This window comes from Rhinolophus ferrumequinum, chromosome 2, assembly GCF_004115265.2.
Source record: "Rhinolophus ferrumequinum isolate MPI-CBG mRhiFer1 chromosome 2, mRhiFer1_v1.p, whole genome shotgun sequence".
In the NCBI taxonomy this organism is placed as follows: domain Eukaryota; kingdom Metazoa; phylum Chordata; class Mammalia; order Chiroptera; family Rhinolophidae; genus Rhinolophus; species Rhinolophus ferrumequinum.
The window spans coordinates 38,610,256-38,630,911 of NC_046285.1; the positions used below are offsets into that span (position 1 = coordinate 38,610,256).

Genomic DNA, 20,656 nt, shown 5'->3' on the forward strand with positions numbered 1-20,656 from the left:
ACATATTAAATAAGGCACTTTGCAACTAACTAGCTAACAGCCTGGAAAATAAAGCCCTCAGAGCTTTTCTTTTCTCTCAGTCACTTAATTTGGGAATGGAGTGGGGTGGACAGGGAGAGTGGAGGAGGGTGCAGGGATGTTGTGTGGTAAAAGGAATACAGTCATGTGTTGCATAACGACATTGGAGTCGATGATGGGTCTCACATACAAGGGGAAGGTGGTCCCATGAGATTACAATGGAGATGAAAAATTCTGATGACTCAGTGACATCATAGCAATCATAACGTCCTAGTGCCACATATAACTCCCGTGTTTGTGGTGATGCTGCTATAAACAAACCTGCTGTGCTGCCAGTTGTATAAAAGTATAACACATACACTTACGTACAGTGCGTAATACCTAATAATGATACTAAATGACTATGTCATTGACTTATGTATTCACTATACTTTTTATCATTATTTTAGAAGGTACTCTGAAAAAAACAATGTTTGCTGTGACACAGTAAGCCATGTTATGCCAGCAGCAAGCAGCCTTGTTTATTCTGTCTTGATTGCATCATTTTCTCTTGTGCTTGATTTAATCTTGTGTTAGCCTAAATGTAAAGTGTTTATCACATCTCCAGTAGTGTACAGTAATGTCCTAGACCTTCATATTCACTCGTCACTTACTCACTGACTCACTAAGAGTAACATCCAGGCCTGTAGGCTCCATTCATGGTAAGTGCACTATTTTGTGGACCATTTAAAAACAGTCTTTTTTCTGTACGTTTTCTATGTTGAGATATACAAATACTTACCATTGTCTTACAGTTGCCTATGCTATTCAGTACAGTAACATGCTATATAGGCTTCTAGCCTGAGAGCAATAGGCTATACCGTACAGCCTAGGTGTGTAGTAAGCTATACCCTCTAGGTTTGTGTAAGTGCACTCTGTGATGTTCGCACAATAACAAAATTGCCTAATGATGCATTTCTCAGAACCTATCTCTGTGGCTCAGCAGCACATGACTGTAAATGAATATTAAACTAAGTTTACAATCATTTGTTACTAACTCCTTTCAAAAGTATTATAGTAACAGTATGCTGTTGTTAGAAAATTTCTTTGAAATAAACCAGAAAAACTTGCTGTTCGATAGATATAAATGGCAGAGAGTTTCTCAGGATCTTCTTTTTTTTTTTTTAATTTAATTTTATTTTTTAAATTTATTGGGGTGACAATTGTTAGTAAAATTACATAATTTCAGGTGTGCAATTCTGTATCACATCATCTATAAATTAGATTGTGTGTTCACCACCCAGAGTCAGGATCTTCTTGAACATCAAGCTTTCGAAGCTTGGAGAAATAGTCTTATGGCCAGTTACTGCTGCCGTTCACTCTTGTCTCATTACAGAATCCCAATTGTGGGCTGGAAAGACTGGGTGGGCGTGAGGTGATGCCACAGATGATGACTTCCTGCTTAAGTTGCCGCTGCTCTCTTACTTAGTTTCTCCAAGATACTTCACCTGGGAATAAGCAGGGAATAGGTCTCAATAACATGTTCTCTGGCTCTCGCCCTAAGCAACATAATAACTGGATCCCCAGCTCCTGACTCTGTCTTCTATATCAGAAATGTCTGAGGTGTATCATATGTGTTCATGAGACAGTGTGCTTCCTTACTTCCCTTTCCTTGGAGGCTCCTGTACGTCCCGAGTTGCTGCAATGATGTCATTTCCTGTAGGTAATTGCTGCTCCTGTCATCACATCCCTGGCGCCACCCACGTTGGTGATATTTCTTTATTCTATTCTGATCCTAATCACAGGTGTTTGTTTGTTTTACTTGAATTGCAGAAAGGAGATTGGGGATGACTAGGGGTAAATAAACTCTACTGATATGAGGCATGAAACAAAGCAGCCTTGTACCTATCCCATCTCTCATTTACCTGGGTTCTCATTTCAGTCCCTCAATCTCCCCACACCATCCAGCCAGGAAAAAATTTGTGAATGAGACATCACTGTGGAATTCCAAGCCTCATATAACCTTACTCACCTCTAGGCAATGCCCCTGGGCCAAACATGTGCCTGGATTCTGATCCTCCTTGAGGTCTGTTCCTTTCCCATCCGGCACACAGACTGGAGGTAAAGCAGCACAGGGTCTTAGGTGAGGGAGCCAGAGACAGCCCCAGTCGCAGTATCATTAGGTCAATATATTTCCTCTGAGGCTCTTAGGTTGCCTTCAATCAAGTGAAATCCAGGCTGCCCCACCCTGCTAACCAGACATGCCCAAATAACAGGTTGTTTAGATGCTTACTCTGGTACCCTCACTATTCATTTATGACATGATTCCAAAGAAAATAAGCCATCCTAGACATTATGTTTCAAAATGTAATATAGCCTCCAAGAGAGGGCAAAGCCTGCAGTCACCTCTTCAGCAAATCAGGGAGGGCCTTGATTAAATAATGCAGAAAAAAATCCAGAAAAGAAAACAAAACCTGTAGATGTAGTGATAGAAACAGGTTTGGTTGTATATAACAAAAATGGATGAACTGTTTGACAAGACTTTCAAGTGATAAAGAAATAATTTCAAAAGTAGTCAGACTGTCCACTCGGGCCCCTAGATTTATAGGTTCTTGGAGACGAGAAGTGGAGATGGGAAGGCATGCACCACAGTTAAGAAAGGCCATGAATTTAGTCTCTGTGTGTCAGGACTTCCGCATGCTTTCTCACTTTTCTGTTGCTTAGATAACTGATTTCAATGATTTATCTGAAAGACTGTATATCTCTTGCCATTCCTCAGTACGTCAGCTATATCTTCTCAATGTACAATGTGAATCATTTTACAATGGCCCCTTTTGTCTACAAGGGAAAAAATGTCCAAACTCCTTTTATATACTACAGTCATAAAAAGCCTTACCAGGCTTACAATAATAATAGTAGGTAACATATAATGGGAAGCCACTGGCACAGCGATGAAGACACTTGTAGTCACAGTTCTGCCACTAACTAGCTATAAAATCTTGAGCAGAGTTACATAGACTCTAAGCTTCAGTGTCCCTGTAAAACACGGATAGGAATAGTACCCAATGCACTGGGTTCTTATGAAGGTTCAGTGAGAGTCATGAGTAGTATTTCCTACTTACTCGATGTGCTGCCACTCTAGTGTATTTTTTGTTTTGCACATCTCTCGTTCATTGTCATAGCTTTGCTTATGCTTTCTCAGTTACATGTCCCTTCCCCACTCCAGAACCCTGCACCCATTTTCCACTTGTCAGAATTCCAGACCTGGCTTGAATGCCACCTCCTCTAATAATGCATCTCTAATAATCATCCCATCAATACTTCATTCTCCTCCACATGTACCTCTATTATCCCTTCATTCAGCCTCACATTACAATTTGTAATTCACATAATTAACTCTTTTTGTCTTCTGGATTACATATTATCTGAGGTTCATCAGATATCAACTTTTATTTAACTTTTCTTCCATTCCTAGAACCTAGCAGAATGATTTGTAAATAATAAGCACACCATTTCATTATAATTATTAATGAAAATTGATTTGCTTTAAAATTTCAGTCCTCCTATCAATTTAAAATCCTCTGCCTTTGATAAATTTCATAATACAGTATATAAGAAAATAGTAACTATCCAAATTCTAAATATTAATTTTATTTTAAAATTATTTTTCCCTAACCATCTGTGGCATAGTATAAAAAAACCCACTGATAATTTGGTTTCTAGTACATTTTATGACAGAAAAATTATTCTCTAATACTTAGAGATTCTTAGGATTTTTAATGCAACCTTTTTAATTTAAAAAGATAATACAAAATATTATAAAACCTTGGAAAAGGGAGAGAAAACGCAATACATATTTCCATTTATCAAACATGAGCCTGTTTTCTAAGGCCTTGCTACTCAAAGTGTGGTCTGAACCAGCAGCAGCAGCATCTAGCAAGGCTAGAAGCTTGTTAGAAATGTAGAATCTCATGTCCATCTCAGACCAACTCCATCAGAATATGATTGATTTGTACTTTCAATTTGAAAAGCACTGCCCTAAGGTACTACCTAGAACACAGCAAAGCATGTTTACCAAGCATCTCTTTCATTCTAACAAATATTTATTGAGCACCAGCTATATGCCAACTACTGTACTAAATGCTGTGTTTCAATCTGCAAGATTTCTTCCAGGACTGACTCAAGAATATATGGAGACAATATTATCTTCTTTGGAACCATTTTCTAAGGTAAATGAAGTAGCTTTGATTGAAAAAGCTGCCAGAGATACAAAACATCTCATTCTGAAATAGCTCCACTTCTCTTGTTTTCAAGTTCTCACACAGTGATATCTTCTAAGTCTAAGTTTAACACTGAGTCTAAGTTTAACACTTTTTTTCTCACTCCTTCCATTAAGAGCTGAAAAAAAATAGGGAAAAAAAGGCATTGAAATTAACATTCCACAGTAGAACTTAAAGAAAACATTGTATTTGCCGCAGCTTCCATAAAGTTTTGTGTTTCGGAATTAATTTTTTTGTTTGTTTTTAAGTTCAGGGGAAGCCCAGAAAGGTGATATTTCAAAAGTAAATCTTGGGCTATTCCTTCAGAGTGATTTTTCAAGGGGAAAAAATTTTTGTTGACTTAAACAGCTAGCTGACATGTTCTCAATACCCTGTGATGCTCTTTAAGCATCAGAAGATACATGATGAATAGTGTATGCTTTTTCTTAGCCAAGGGATACTCCTCCAGAAAAGAAAAAAAAGAAAAAAAACTTTTGGTAATATTATTGCAGCTCAAAAGGCTGAAAAGCAGGCTTACATGAATGTTAAGAATAGCCTGGAAGAGGAAATTTTAATAAGATGTCAAAAGGGAGCAATATGTAGCAGTAGTTATGAGAATTGAAAGGTGGCTGGGGTCCAGGCCTGGTGCTGTGGAGTTACCTTGGAGATAACGAGGGGCCACTTGGTGATTACATGTGGGCTGACCTACAGATATCTACATGAGCCTTCAGCCTTCTCTTAGCAAAGGCTGCTGTTCCCTTTTCCCACAAGCCCCTCCTGAGTCAATGAGGAGCAGCCTGGCCTGAAGCCCTCCAGGGCCCCACCATCAAGGCCATGGTGTTTTTCTTGATTTGCCAGTTTGCCAAGATGTTCCTATGATTATCAGTATGCAAAGTTCTCATATCATTAGAGACCCTATAGTTTATCACCATGAAAAAGTACCACATGAAGGAGAGAACATTGCAGAAAGCAGAGAAATGGGTTTGTGTGCCGACATTCCTCATTCCAAAGTGGGATTTCCAAATAGTGCCACCACCATTAACTGCTACCTGAATGTCCCCAAACTTCCATTTCATCTGTGAAAAGGGGATCATACCAGCAACCCTCCCTGCCCTCCTCCCCATTAAAGGGATACTGTGAAAAGCAAATGAGACAAAGAATTTGGAAGAAGGGTTCAAATAACAGGGCAATAGAATGTAAAGTCTCATTATTTCTTCCTCTGTAAAATGGGAATAAGTGGTGTGTATGTAAATCTTAATTATGTGATGGTTGAAACACAAACAATTCCTTGATGTTGTCATGCGAATGAGACCGTTCCCAGCCTCTTTACTTCTCATTTTTCTGCTGCCACTATGGTTTATTGAAAATGTAATAGCTTCTGTGTGACTGTCATTGAGTGTGTGTGTGCACACGTGCGCGAGTTTTGAAGGGAAAAAAAAGAAGGAACGAAACATTTATGGTCGCGTTTAACATCTGAGTGCTGGCTGCGTGGAAGGCCCAAGGACAGGACCTGTCTGAGGTCCGACCGATCCCAGCCTGCAAGTTTCCCTGCCTGCAGTCCCTGCAGGGCGTCTGTCTGCCTACAGCAAGGCTGGAGTGATGGAGGGAGGAGACTGGAGCATCGGAGGGGTGGGAGCCACTCGGAGGAGCAGCCCGGGAGGGCGCGGGCCAATCGGAGCACGCTCCGTCGGCGGCCAATCACGAGCCGCCTAGCCCGGCAAATCTGCCCCGCAGTGCGGGGCGGGGCTGCTAAGAGTCCGGGTGCCGCCGGTTACACTTCTGGGCGCCTTCAGGAAGCACAGGTCAGGGGGAGTGTGTACCGAGAAGCCGGAGGAGGGATAGCAGGCAGGCCCAGCTTATGTGCCAGCCCAGTGACATACATAGAAGCCTAAGTCAGGCTGATGATGGTGCTTTTGGGCGCTCACGTGTGTATAGCCCCACCGGCTTGTCTATATGCTGTGTGGGCACCTGTCCTGTGAGTGGCTCTGGGCGTGGCTGCCCCTGGACGTGCAGTTTCTGTAAGATTTATCTCTAGGGGCCTACCTTTCCTGAGCTCCAGAGGGGAACGTAAGGAGTTTAACGGAGCCCGGGCTGAGCAGATTAACAGAGGCAGTGCCGGAGAGGGTGGGGACTGCGGGTGCCGGTGAGGTAGGGAACCACCTATCTGCCCCGTTTCCCAGGCAGAAAGGCCTTTTGGAAAGACTGGCGTGACAATCGTGGCCCTGAAATGTCTAGAGAGCCCTGGCAATGATGATCACTGAGTGAGTGGCACTTGACTGAGCCTGGGCCGTTTGTTGACTGACAGAGAGGGATGCTAGCAGTTAGGAAGGTAAGGAGGAAACTCAGGATGGGGACCATCTGCTCCCCCAACCCCAGCGGGACAAAGACATCGTCGGAGGCCTGCAATGCCGACTGGATGGCCTCGCTGCCCCGTCACCTCCAGAACGTCCCCCTTTCCCATCTGGCAATCCCAGGTATTCTTTTCCTACTTGTTCCCACTGTGTTTGCTTCTGCCATTTTAGTGTTGTTAATGGGTTGGGTTGATTTTCTATTGTGCTGAGAAAGCAATTGTCAGTGACCTTAACTAAACCTCTTTTTATTTCCACACCAAAAACTTAACACTGAAACAACTGCTGTAAATAGGTTTAAGTACACTGCATCCTGGGCAAAAGGGACTCGGGAGAATGGAAGCATGTTTTCTGTTTGTGTCTTTTTGTTTTGTTTTTACTTGATAGCCTTATTCTAAGAATATTACCCTCTTAATGTTAGGGCCAGGGTACGTGAAGGGTGCATTTACTTGAATCATTTGCAGGAAAAAACGAGAGATCAAGGGTAATGGATAAAAAGTCAATAACAATTTTAGATCTGGGTCAAAATTAAAACTGAAAAGTGTTGCTTTTCTCACTTATCTGACCTTGCATATTGGAGAAAGAAATGAAAAACAGATTAGTATTAAAGAATAGGTTCAGAACCAGGACTGAGTATTTTTGTTGTTGGAGAAGTCAGAAATATAGGACGCAAGCGCTTGTCACAGGTGGTCATTAGGTGTGATGAGGTGGTGGTGTTTGAAACTTTGTCTGTGTACATATATACAGGGGTCTGCCTGACTGATGTAGAACCACAGCCTTGAAAAGCACTTCTGCTCCAGCTGCTGTCACTCTCCGGGGGGTTTTATACCTTGACATCACTCTCATTAGGTTTGTTAAATAGGTCCTCTTTCTTCCACTCAAAAGCTAGTGAAAGCACGGTTTCTAGGGCAGAACATTTGGACCACAATGCTCTTGGCCTAGTGCGCTGGGCCAAGTCCTGGATGCTGGTACTTGGAAAGCATTCCTAGGAGCAGGGGATGGACTCCTGCCAATCCTTTCTCTCACCTGGAGACGTAACAATTGATTTCACCCCTAGCCTACCAGACAAACTCCCGAGCATTCCTGGGGACAGTCTGTCTTTTTGGTGGCTAAAAGATGACCTCTTGCAACCCCAGATCTTTGCTTTCAATGCATAAGGAAGAGCACTGCTAGCTTCAGATGCAGCCTTTTCCTTATTCGCCTCTACTTTTGGAGGTCTTCCAGGTTCATTGTCCTCACAGGCTCTTGTTGCTTTTGAGGAAGGAGAGGGCTGCTAAGTCTCTTTATAGTTATGATCACTTGTGCTTTATCAGCCGTTGACCAGCTCCTTGGGAAATGCCAGGTGGTCATGCTTCAGAACAGGTCTTCTCCATGTTTAATTGACGCCTGTAGAATCATCACTGGAATGATGCACATGCCTCTTCTAACATTAGTCATTTGTCATCAGGCTTTCTGATGAATTGTTTTGCCAAGTGGTACGGCAGGTACTGTGTGTTTGCAAACAGAAAGGCATCCTAGGCAGGCCCTCCATGGCTCTATCAGGGCACATCCAGGGTAGGTTGGGGCTTCCTCCTTCCTGTTGTGCTTTGGAAGGTTCAAACCATAGCACGGCTCCGCCCATGGCTTGACAATGCACTCTGGCTCCATGAAAGGGAAAGAAGCTGGGCATTTGTTCTGCAATCTGTAGGGTATCTCACAGTGACTACAATTGCCAGGGTTTGTAAACAGCCAGGGCCTGCTGCTGTAACCGGAAATTCTATGATCAGCCACCATGGAGGACACAGGAATTTGTTCACCCTGCTTTGTGAAGTCTGGTACCGTGTTTCCCCGAAAAGAAGACCTAGCTGGACAATCAGTTCTAATGCGTTTTTTGGAGCAAAAATTAATATAAGACCCAGTCTTATTTTACTATAATATAAGACTGGGTCTTGTATAATACAATATAAGACCAGGTCTTATTTTCGGAAAAACTGGGTACTTCTGAGGAAAAAAAAGGGGGGGCCTTGACTTCTCAAAAGATGATGAATTCACTACTGTGAATACACTTTTCCTAGCAGTGGAAGGGACATGAGTGTATGTATTATAAGCTCAAGGCAGGAAAAGCACGTAGTAAGTGCTAGCCACCGCTCCTGTACCCCTGCCCCACCACCCGTTCTCTTTCCTCAACCTCAAGCTTAATGTTCCCCAGCTAAAGGCCAGCAGTCAAGGTCTGCCAAGCGAAGAAATACAGCACATTCCGGAAGTGGAGGCCTCCATCTTCCTACCCCTTCCTCTCTTCCTCTTCCCCCTCATCATCACCTTTATCATAATAGCTAATATTTACAGAAACTACCATACCGCACCCACTGGCACACATTACCTCAAATCCTTACCCCTTCAAGATAAGTATCAGTATCCTCATTTTGGAAATAAAGAAATTAGTGTCCAGTGAGGTTAAGTAATTTTCTCAAGATCACACAAATAATAAATAGCAGAACTAATCTTTAAGCCTTGATGGTAGCTGTGTTCAAAACCTCTGCACTGTCCTTCTGGCCTTAGGGGACCTTGGGAAGTGCAGAGCAGTGGTGTGTGTTTGTGGGGGCGAGGGGGTAGTCTCTAATTGAAAAACCAGTTTTCACAGACCACCTTCTGCAGCAAATGAAAGAATTTTTAAAACTAAGTGGTTTTTATCTGAGTGATTATGTGTCACTATGAAAAGATAGTAGATGATAGGCAAGTAGATAGCTAGATAGATAGCCACACGTATATGTGTGTGTACATATTATATGAGTAATATGTATACACATATATTTTCCTGTTTACAACTGGAATTATAAATAGAACTTTAGAATTGGAACCTAGTAAGTTTTAAATTCAAATTTAGTGCTTAGACCTATTGTGTGTGTGTGTGTGTGTGTGTGTGTCCGTGTCCGCACACGTGCACGTGTGTCCGCACACGTGCACGTGTGTATGCACATGAGTGTGTGCTGGCATGTGTTGACCTAGGGTGGCTGTAAGATTGGGTCACATCTGTCAGGGTGGGGCTGGGTCAGAGTGACATGGGGAAGGGCGGGGGAAACGCAGGGGCTCTGGCAGTAATAGCAGACCCAGGATGGAGTAAACTATGTCAGATCTGAGTGCGTCTGCAGCATTTGTCTAGATCATCATGGAAGAGAACATGTGTGAGTGTGCACCTCTCCACAAAGCCTTGATGTATTATTTTACTTCCACAACTGTTAAGAACACCTGTTAATGACCAGTGTCACCCAAACATACTGAAATATCTTGGAGAAGAACCTCAGAACAATTCTCATTGCCAACTGTATAGAATGATTAGAGACCCTAAGGGTAAAGGATCTGGAAATTGCAAAAGTCAGATTTTTAAATTAAAGCTTTAAACTCTACAAACATTTTCACGGATGGTAGTGAAAACATGATATTCTTTATGGAAAAATGGACTGATAGGAATTTTTTTCTATAATGTATACAGGTTTTCAATTAATTCCTTTTCTTTGTATATTTTAGTGCTATTTCTTCCTCTCTCTCTCTCTCTCTCTCTCTCTCTCTCTCTCTCTCTCTCTCTCTCTCTCTCTCTCTCACCATGCTTTTCCCCTTCTTTTTATTAAAGGTAAACTATTCAGTCTATTACAAAGAGCCTTAAACTTAAGGATCTCAAAATTGATGATTCCGTCTGTATGATGTCAAAGAAGTATCTGAATCTCTTGGAACTTTGTTTCCTCATTTGTAATTAAGATGTTGGATTAAATGAAATATAGAGTCCTTTCCAAATTAAAAACTCTTTGATTAATTTGAGGGATGTTGGTTTGTTCTTTGGATTTTTGGCTGTTCTTTGTCCAAACGTAGAAAGAGATGGGAAGAATGATTGGGTTATTTTAGGTCTAAAGGCCATTCTTTTATGCCTCTTCAAAACAAGAAATTATTTTTGGTGTACAAACACGGACTCAGTTGCCAGCATGAAGCAGGGTCCTCTTACGTTAGCATCCTTAAAGGGACTGTAGATTAGTTGTTCTAAATGAACAGACTTGGGGTACATTTTAAGAAGCCTCCAGGCTCAGGCCTGTGAGAGACCCAAAGATGAATCAGGCATCAAGCCCACTGTCAAAGAAGCTTACAATCTAGTGATAGAGACATTTCTATGCATACCTTCACCATACATTTTTTTAAAAAAAAAAAAAACTAATTACGGTAAATAGAGATATAAATAAAGTGTTATAGAAGCATACAGAATGGGAAGATTAATTCCAAATTTTGAGTTGAGGAACTACTTTGTTGAAAAAATGGCATGTGACCTGGGATTTGAAGAATGTTGAAAATTTCAAGGGATGTGGCTTAGAGGTCAAGGATGCAAGGGGGCTTGCCAGGTGAAATCAACTAATTAAGCTAAGGATGGGGGTATATTCTGGAAATGGCTAGAGGACTCCTTCTCCTGCCCCTCAGTAATGCTTTGTTAATATCTTTATCATAGCAATTCTCAACTCATCATTAATTTTTAGGTATCTGTCTTCCACATTGTCTATGAACAACTTGCACACAGAAAATATGACTTATTTCCTTTTATAATCTTAACTCCTCGTATAATCCTAACTCCTAGCAGCTTGGTCATTGGTCACTCTTGAGTGAGTAATTTAATGCATGGAACTGGAGAATAAGAAAGTTGGGAAAGTGGCTTGCAGCCACCATCATTTTCAATTGTGATCAAAGCTAAACTAAATAGATTGGTTAGGTTTGCCTTGTAGAAATAACCATATGAAGCAATCTGAACATTTTCCAATCTATTTCTTGTTATTTTGTATAATATTCCTGTAGCTCTCGATAAGACTCATCACTGAGCCCCCGTGAAAAATGAAAATTCTAAGGCAGAGTAAAGTGGTCAGAAGAGTCAGAAGTAGAACTCTGTTGTAACTGTTGTCCTAGGAACAATTCTTTCGCCCTTCATCCTTTCTGCCTTCCTTCTTCCCGTCTCAAATTTGAGCTGCTCGTATTTCCTGTCCTGCTGCAGCCTCAGCCTGCTCTCATTTCTTGTCCCTTGCTTCACCTTCCTTCCACTGATCTGGCCTCTCCCTTTCAAACCTTGCTCAGACACTCTCACTGATCTCAAATGCTTCTTTGTTCTCATCTTGCTGATGGATTCATCAGTTCCCTTTCTGGAATCCTATCTTTTTCCCATGCCTTTGGCCACTGGTAATTTCTAGAGCTGTTTTCCTGTGGTCCCACACTCACTTGACAAGGAGACAAAATCACTCCCTTGGTAGGATGAAGGGATCATTATTCAAATCCTGCTTGTGGAAGTTGGCTAAGGTCTGGTGCATCTAAGAGATACAGGGACTTAAAAGGATGTAAAATACTTTGTGGAACACAAGTTAGGTTGACTTTACTTTGAGGATAGCATGAGCCATGAGTTAGCCCTAGAACAGACCCACTCTCCTACAGAATTTGAGGCTATTGGAAAACCAAGGACCAGTCTCAATCTACCAGGGCTAACCCAATCAAGAAAAAGGGAAAAAAATCACATGGGACCAAAATGGTCTGTTACGTGGGAATAGGGTTTTTTGTTGTTTTTCATTTGGATTGTGAGGAATAAAAAGAGGCTATGACTTTGGTGTTCCCGTTAGTAGATTTCTCTTCTAAAAAGACTTATCACTTTCCTAGATTTCCCCATTCCCACTCCCAGTCACACAAAAGCTACAAGGAATTCCGGAGTCCACGTGTCTGTAAGAAGCAGAATCATGGATTGGTTAAAAGTATTCATGACAGAACCACAGTGTCTGGATTTGACTGCTAACCCTGCCCTTCATGACTCTGTGACCTTGGGCAAGTTACTTAACCTCTCTGTGTGCCAGTGTTCTCTGTAAAACCGAGATAATAATGGAACTACATCATTTAGTCAATATGAAAATTAAGTAAATTCATATAGCACTAGAAGAGGGCTATAGCGTTAGAAGAGTTTCTCATAAAAGGAGCATTATATAATAATACTTGTTATTATTATAATCTGTCTTTTTTTACGTTAATCATGACATGCATTTATCAAAAGGCTGCCCCTCGAATGGACAACAAAAAAGCGGTGTAAGATGTGGTCCATACCCTGAGGTAATTTATAGTTGAGTTAAGGAGCTGACCTTCCAATTAAACCAAGTGGCTCCGAGTTTTCTGATCAGATCAGGACAGGTTGCATGCCCTGCCCTCAGGGGAACTTAGAGTTAAGGAAAGGATACGTGGAGGGTTGCCCAGGGTATGGGGACCAAGGGCATCTTAAATGCAGTATGAGGGCAGCTGATCAAGACAGCCAGAATATCCTTTTCAGCTACTTACTCTGTCCCCCCAGGCTAAGTTCAGCTGTCCAACTTTGTCATCTCTAGCTATCCAAAGCCTTTGGGCAAAATTCAGCTGTCTGTCACAGGATCGTGTCGTTAACTTTTCTCCTGCTGTCCCCGTTTCCCCATTATTTGCCCTCCTCACCGAGTCATTTGGTTACCGTCTCAAGAGTAGGAGCATGACAGAATTTCTCCTTTCAACAAATCTTTATGCAGATTTTATAACTCCGTCCCCAGGCATTGGAATCGCTTCATGATCCCTCTAACATGCGTCACCCACACACACACAAACCCATGTACTACCCGACACATGCCCGTGCATGCGCACTGAGCCATGACCTTCGCCTCACCCTCACGAGTACCCAAGTTCCAGTGACTGCTATTGTTTACCCTTTATAAAGATGCTGCGAAACATGCCCACTGACATTTCAGATCCTAGGAGCCTGCTGCTTTCACCTACGTGCTTCTGTTTCAGATGTGCTTCTGAAGCTGAGGTTTGGGTTTCTAACATGCGATCTGACCAGACCCCCACTCCATGGGACAGGCTGGCTCCAAATCCTCCCTCGCCTCTAAGAGTTTATACATATAGGCACACTGGAGGTAATGTTAGTGGCATGCTTTAGCATCCTGTCCTGTAACTTTGCCTAATTAGAGTTTCAAGCCTTGCTGCAGAAGAGAGATTATTTATAGCCATCATAATAGGTGGGTGTGTTTGTGTGTGTGAAGGTGGAGGAGAACTATGATTAAATCTGTTTGAGTATTTGCTTGTTTGTAAATATGAGCAGGATTCCTTCCTCTTTTTTATGTCTGCAGAAAATTGGATTATATTCTCAAACACCTGTGAGGATCAACCAGTAGCTGGGAGGATTCCCTTAGTAGATCTCCAGTAGCTCCAAGATAAAACAGGTTTGGCCACAGAGGCTTACACTGCTCTAAGCGAGGTGTCTAGTTGTGTGATCTATGAAGCATCCACAGTCTTTCTTAGATTCATTGTCTACTAAGAAGCTGACATTTTCTAAGAGAATAATAGGGTTTTTTTTTTAATTTCTAATTATTCTAGAACTATTGGCTGTAAGGTATTATCTAAGAGAATATTCTATCAATATTTCTTCCTCTGTACGTACCTGACAGAATCAAACTAAAGAAAAAAAATCGGAAGCATTTGTAGCCTGTCGTGCACGTGTTACCATGCAGCAGCAGTCTGCAGTAATGGTGGAACTAAACAATTTCTAGACTGTCAGACTGAGATGAATATTTTATGAACATGTATGATTTGAAGGCTTATATACTGAAAGCAATATTCTTAAAGTACAGTTGAAACCAGATGGGAAAAAAAAAAAGCCAAACAGATAAAGATGAAGACAGCATGGCTCCCTCTTCCCTGGGTTTGAGTTTAGGTCATGTTCCCGGCAGGAGGTGCCCATATGGATGCTCATAAGAATTATATGAGCTAAAAAAAAAAAATTAGCAGTGCTTGCTTATTCCTTTTGCTTCTTATGGTTCTCATTGTCAATATTTTTTAAATGTATTCATTTAAAGGAAAATCATTTATTCAAAGGATATTTATTGAGTGCCCTTTGTGCCAAGTACTACATTAGACGAGGTGAATATGGAGATGAATAAGATTCTTCTCCCTGCTCTTCATGAAGTTATGATCTTATAAAAGAACAAAGCCAAAATTCAAACACTATGGTGAAGAATGCATAGGCAACTATAACACTCAGAAAACCAAGACCCAATTCCATTACTGGGAGGACGAGGGAAGCTTGGTAGATTGGGCTTCCCATAGGAGAGGGAGGGCCCTTGGGTTAAGCAAGTGGTAAATATCTAGGTGTCACAGGTAGAAAGCAGAGTGTCATAATGCAGAGGTACCAAGGAGCAAGAGATTGGAGTGACCTTGAGGACACCAAAGCATAGATTTCATTTAGAGAAAGGAATGGAGATGAGGTTGGAAAAGTAGGTTAATGAGCCTTATGTGCCATACCAAGGTTAAATGTTAAACGTTATCCCAAAGGCAAAAAGCAGCCATTGAAAGACTCGTTCAGGAATGGATAAAAGCCCTAAAATAACTGCATAAAGGTGAAGAGAAACAAAATGACTTATCAGTTATTAGGCATATTGAGGGGTGATATGAGAAATTCATAATTCCTTTCTATTTATCTTCCATATGCCAGGCCCTCTCGTAGGCACTGGTGATTCAGTGATGATCAGTACTGCCCTCAAAGAGCTTACATTCTAGTTGGAGAAATGGAAATTTAATCAAGCAATTATAACACAATATGCCGTGGAGAGGCAGAGACTACTGCTGGAAGAAGCATGTAGCAGGGGCATCTTAACAAAACTTGGGAGGTCAGGGAGGCCTCCTGGAGGAAGTGTTGAATAACTGCAGTCTGAAGGAATACATAGGAATTAGCTGCAGGATAAGCAGAACAAGGGTGAGTATTTATTCTAGGAGAAGAAACAATATGGGTGAAGACCTTGAAGAAAGAAAAAGGCCCATGTAACAAACTGAAAATACTTTATCATAGTATATGGTAGGTTTTAGGGAGAAGAGTGCCAAGACACTAAGGTCTAATAAGCCATGTCAAAGTGACTTAGTCTTACCTTAACACGTGTGGCAAGGGTGTTAAGCAGATGAATGACAAGGTCAGCTTTGTGTTTTGGAAAAATCACTCAGGTGGCAGTCCACAAAACGTACTGGAATCGGGAAGTACTGTGTCCAGGGAAACCACTTAGGTTGCTGATGAGGTCATCCAAGTGGAAGGTGATGCTGACCCGTGGACAGTGACAGAGTGGGTGAAGGAAAAGAGACAGACACAGGAGATAGAAAGGAAGAAGTATCAACAGGACTTGATGATTATTTGGAGGGTAAAAGGGAAGGCACGACTAATTGTCTTGGGTAACGGGGAGGATGGTGGTGACATTCCCAGAAACGGGGATACAGGAGAAGGATTATGTTTAGGGGTCATGGAGGGAAGCAGATGTGCTGAGTTTGGGGCATGCTGAGTCTGAGGCCCCAGTGGGACATTTCAAAATTGGGAGAAGGACGTAGATAGCACCCAATAGAAATGATTTCAGAGCTAAATCTTACGTTTCACAATTTGCTGAACCCACAGCTACTATCATAGCCAACATAAAATAAGTGACTTTGAAATTAATGTCTTTGTTTGTTGCTACTGTTGTTGTTTTTAGATTTTAACTAAAATTTTACTTCTTTCAGGAAATCTAAACTGAACTTTTAGTCCCTCCCAAGCTCATCTAGTGTTCTGCTCGTTCTGCATGAATTCTATCATTTTTTGTTTAACTAGTTCCCTTTCCATATTGGCAGCTTGGGGTGGAGTGGGGTTAGCTTTGTGCACTATACCACAACCTACATGTGAAATGGAAACTTTTAGTTACTTCACCACCTCATCAAATACCATCTATTTCACACACTGGCATCCAAGAGAATTTTCTAGTAGAACATTTAATATAACTTTTTTCTCCTACCTACCCTGAACATTTTCTTCTTTTCCCCTAAACCTTCATATTATTCTTTCTTTTGTGTTAAAAACTGAAATGTTGTTAAAGAAAATATGATTATCTCAGAATTGAGAAGTCTCCTCAGGGTATGACCAAGTGCCGTTTGTGAGGCGTTACTTTACCAAAGATGATACCATCTGTTCAGAGCAGGAAGCTACTTGGAAAAAGAGAGGGTAAATTTCGTATTAATGAATTACCTATACAGTACCTTATTTTGGGGTGTGGATTGGGGTCTCTTGGACATTTGAGGAAGAGAAAATCTTTCAAAGGAAAATAGATACCCATCCATACGTACAGGCCTTTAAAATGCCTCCCATACATGAAATTGAAAACCCTGTGACTCACATAAATCATAAGAGGTTGGGCTGATTTCATTATCTAGGGCAATGGAATTCCCATGATGCCCTGCAGAGTCCTCGAAAGGCTTATTGTTCCCCAGGACACATCAAGGTCAAGAGTAGGCACTGTCAGGACAGGCCTTTAACCAGAGAAGCTCTGCTTGTATTTGTTTTTACATATAAATACAGTGGTATCTCGGTTTTCGAACGTAATCCACGAGTTCTGAAACATTCAAAAACAGCCGAGAGTTAGGCCTCAGGATCTTGCACTCAGCGTAAGCTGTGTGACATTGTGGGGACAGAGCCAGGAGTGCAGTTTCCAGGCTCTCGGCCTCACGTGGAAAGGTGCTGGCTTGGGTAGTAGATGGCCGTCAGCTGTGGCTAGTTGGCCATCAGCTGTAACCATTGAGCCATTGGCCACTAATATGACTGCCGTGGCTACGTTGGGGAGTCGAGTCGAGGAGAGTCGGTCGGTTGGCAGAAAAGCGGACAGCAGGTCGCACGTCGTGGGAATCCAGCCTCCAGTGAGACTATAGTGGTATGACTCCCCTACCTGTGGCTCCGTGGGTGTTCCTTTTTGGCCTCACCATGTCCTGCGTTCTTATGTGGGGTGCGGGAGCTGAGACCCCGCAGGCCGCCCTGCATGACAGACATGTTCGACTTCTGAGTGGTGTTCGAAAACCGAAGCATTTATTTCTGGGTTTACGGCGTTCATAAACCAAAATGTTCATCAACGGAGACATTCGAAAACCAAGGTACTACTGTACTTCATTTGACAACACTCCAGGTCTGAAAGTTCCCTGAAAACCCCTGATTTACTCCACCTGTCTAGCTCATGCACCCAGTTGGGGGTAGACCAGGACTGGCTCTCTGGATTCCCAGACTGATGTCTGTTCTCAGACAGTGGGATGCCCCGTGGCTTGTCAGGACATGAAAAATAACTTGGTCAACATCCTGTGCTTCCAAGAGTTCTGCCTTACACAATTACTTTGTTGCATTGTGAATACTTATGAATTCAGTATGCACCCGATTAAAATTAAATTGGCCACATGGCCCTCTCAGATTTTGCTGACAGTCTGACGGCTATTATTAGCACTCTCCCATGTGCCCCATGGAAAATAATCAACTCTGATAGGTGAAGTTTATCCATTTGAGTTGGCAAGGTTTAAATGTGATTCTTTGCTTTGGGAAACTGCTAAATGGTCCCCTGATCTTGAACTTTGGCCTCATGTTGGCTATATTTTGTATATCCTATATTTTGTATATCCTAAAGATATACAAAATATGGCAGCCTTTCTGCACTTGTCAGTATGGAGTCAAGTTCTCCACAAATGCTGCATTTTTCCCAAGGACCCATTGCAGGTGTGTGAGATGGGAGGCCCCAAGGAAATGTTAATAGAAGATAGTTTACACAGGCTTAAGTTATAATCGACTCTCCGGGACTTTTCCTTTTAAATTGTTGAATGCTATATTTTATTATAGCTGTTCCTTTAGGCATCCTTTCTGGTTTATTTTTGTTGACTGTGTTTTCTGATACTTTCTTCTTCTTTGACCCAGATAACTCAAGCTAGAAGGTCAAACAGAGCTAAATGGAGCTATACAGGTGCTGGGGATGAAGAGGTTCATGGAAAACTCTGCCTATTTAAAGAAGAGGGGTGGATCAAATACGTAGAAGTTTGGGAAAAAATCAGGAGACCTAGGCTCACTGGTCCTAGGCAGTGATCTAAACAGCTGTTCATTCAAATATTCATGCTTGCGTTTATTCTATATACATCTATTCAGTACCTACCATCAGCCAGAAACTTATGAAGTGTAGAGATATGGGCATGAATTAGATATGACCCCACCCTCAGAAACTCGGAGTCAGATATAAGTGACAGATATGGAGATAATTACCACAGTGTCCCAATTTCATCAAGTGTGAGCAAAATGCCATGGAAGCACAGAGCAAAGAGCAGTTAAATCTGCTTGGTGGAGTCAAGTGAACTCAGTGACGAATGACTGTGACCTGGGTCACATACAAGTAATTAAAATGGAAAGGCCAGGGACAGTGAGATTGTTCCCAAAGACTGGAAGAGATATTTCCTAAACAAATCTTTTGCTGTGTTCAATAACCATAAGGCCCACTTCTCATACATAACTTTGCAAATGAGTGTGCAATTATCTCAGGCCACAGAAATATTTTTTTTAATTGGGGGAGGGGAACAGGACTTTATTGGGGAACAGGGAACAATGTGTACTTCCAGGACTTTTTTTTTTCCCCATGTCAAGTTGTTGTCCTTTCAGTCTTAGTTGTGGAGGGTGCAGCTCAGCTCCAAGTCCAGTTGCTGTTGCTAGTTGCAGGGGGTGCAGCCTACCATCCCTTCTGGGAGTCGAACCGGCAACCTTGTGGTTGAGAGGACGCGCTCCAACCAACTGAGCCATCTGGGAGCTCAGCAGCAGCTCAGCTCAAGGTGCCGTGTTCAATCTTACTTGCAGGGGGCACTGCCAACATCCCTTGTGGGACTCGGAGTTGAACTGGCAACTTGTGGTTGAGAGCCCACTAGCCCATGTGGGAATCGAACCGGCAGCCTTTGGAGTTAGGAGCATGGAGCTCTAACCGCCTGAGCCACCGGGCAGGCCAACACAGAAATATTTTAACACGCAAAATTGCAATCTTTTCATACCAAATTTATTGCAATATTCGTAGAGATTAAATGTCTGAATTATAATACAAGATGTTTTTCTACAAAAGCTGCCTTAAACATCTTTAGCATTTAAGGACACATGCTCATTTCTATGTCTGTTCTTAATATTTTTTATCTTACATCTATCTTTAATTTTTATTCACATGGGAGACAGTATAGAGAAGTAGTTCCAACGTGTGAGCTCTGTGTTAACATACCTAAGATCAAATCCTAGTTACTAGTTACGTGACCTTGAATAAAATATTGAACCTCTCCTGTTTCTTTGTTTTGCCATCTGCAAAATGGAGGTAATTATAGTACCTACTTCACAAGTACAAGGTTAGAGGAATCACAGCCGACAAGACCACCCTCACTCTGACTCCAGTTGCCAGTTTGGGGGTCCTCAGGATCACCTTTAGCTTTGATAATTTGCTAGAAGGACTGACAGAACTGACTGAAAACTGTTATACTCTCAGTTACTGTTTATGAGAGCTAAAGCAGTCAAGTGAAGAGGTATATAGGGCAGTGTCCAGCAAAGTTCTAAACATAGAGCTTCCAGTTGTCCTCTCTTCTGGAGTCGTGGACAGAGCTACTTTCCTGGTATTGATGTGTAACAATACGCACAAAGTACCCTCACCAGGGGACCTCACCGAGCCTTAGTGTCCAGAGTCTTTACAGAGGCTCCACATGGCTGCCCTCAGTATCCAGCCCCTCTGTAGGTCAAGCCTATACCCACGTGACTCAAAGCAAATACCATAAATCGATCTCAACGCAAACACCATAAATCGCATCCTAAGACTTTTTGATGTGGCCCCAAAGTCCCCCAGGTAAACAAAGATTCTCTTATCAGGCAGGATATTCCAAGGGCTTAAGAAACTACCTCCCTTCAGGGGCTAAGGACAAAGACCTGACCTTTTGGGAGACAAGGTTAAATTCTTCACTACATAATACAGTTGTTTAAGGATAAAATGAGATAATACATTTAACATGCTGAGAATGTTGCCTAGCACAGAACAAGCATAAATTTTGGATATATAGCTATTATTATTAACCATTCTTTTTGATTGCCTCCTATGTACCTAGCATCACACTAGATACTGTAGGAAATCTTTAAAAATTAATAAGGTATAGTTTGTCATCTCGTAGGAGAGATACTGAGGTTCAAATAAAGCCAGTAAGAGTAGAATGTGGTGAACGTCACAGAAAAGAAGC

The 20,656-nt window shown here is 41.9% G+C and overlaps 1 protein-coding gene across 1 annotated transcript in view; it reads left to right on the forward strand.

Annotated features, from left to right (window-relative positions):
* Nucleotides 1-6,004: 6,004 nt before the first annotated feature.
* PLCXD2 (phosphatidylinositol specific phospholipase C X domain containing 2) overlaps nucleotides 6,005-20,656 on the forward strand; it is a 48,214-nt gene continuing 33,562 nt past the window's right edge. The window contains exon 1 of the mRNA XM_033133544.1: nucleotides 6,005-6,730. Within this exon, the coding sequence (XP_032989435.1) occupies nucleotides 6,568-6,730 (163 nt within the window). The 5' untranslated portion in view covers nucleotides 6,005-6,567. The remainder of the gene's footprint in view (nucleotides 6,731-20,656) is intronic.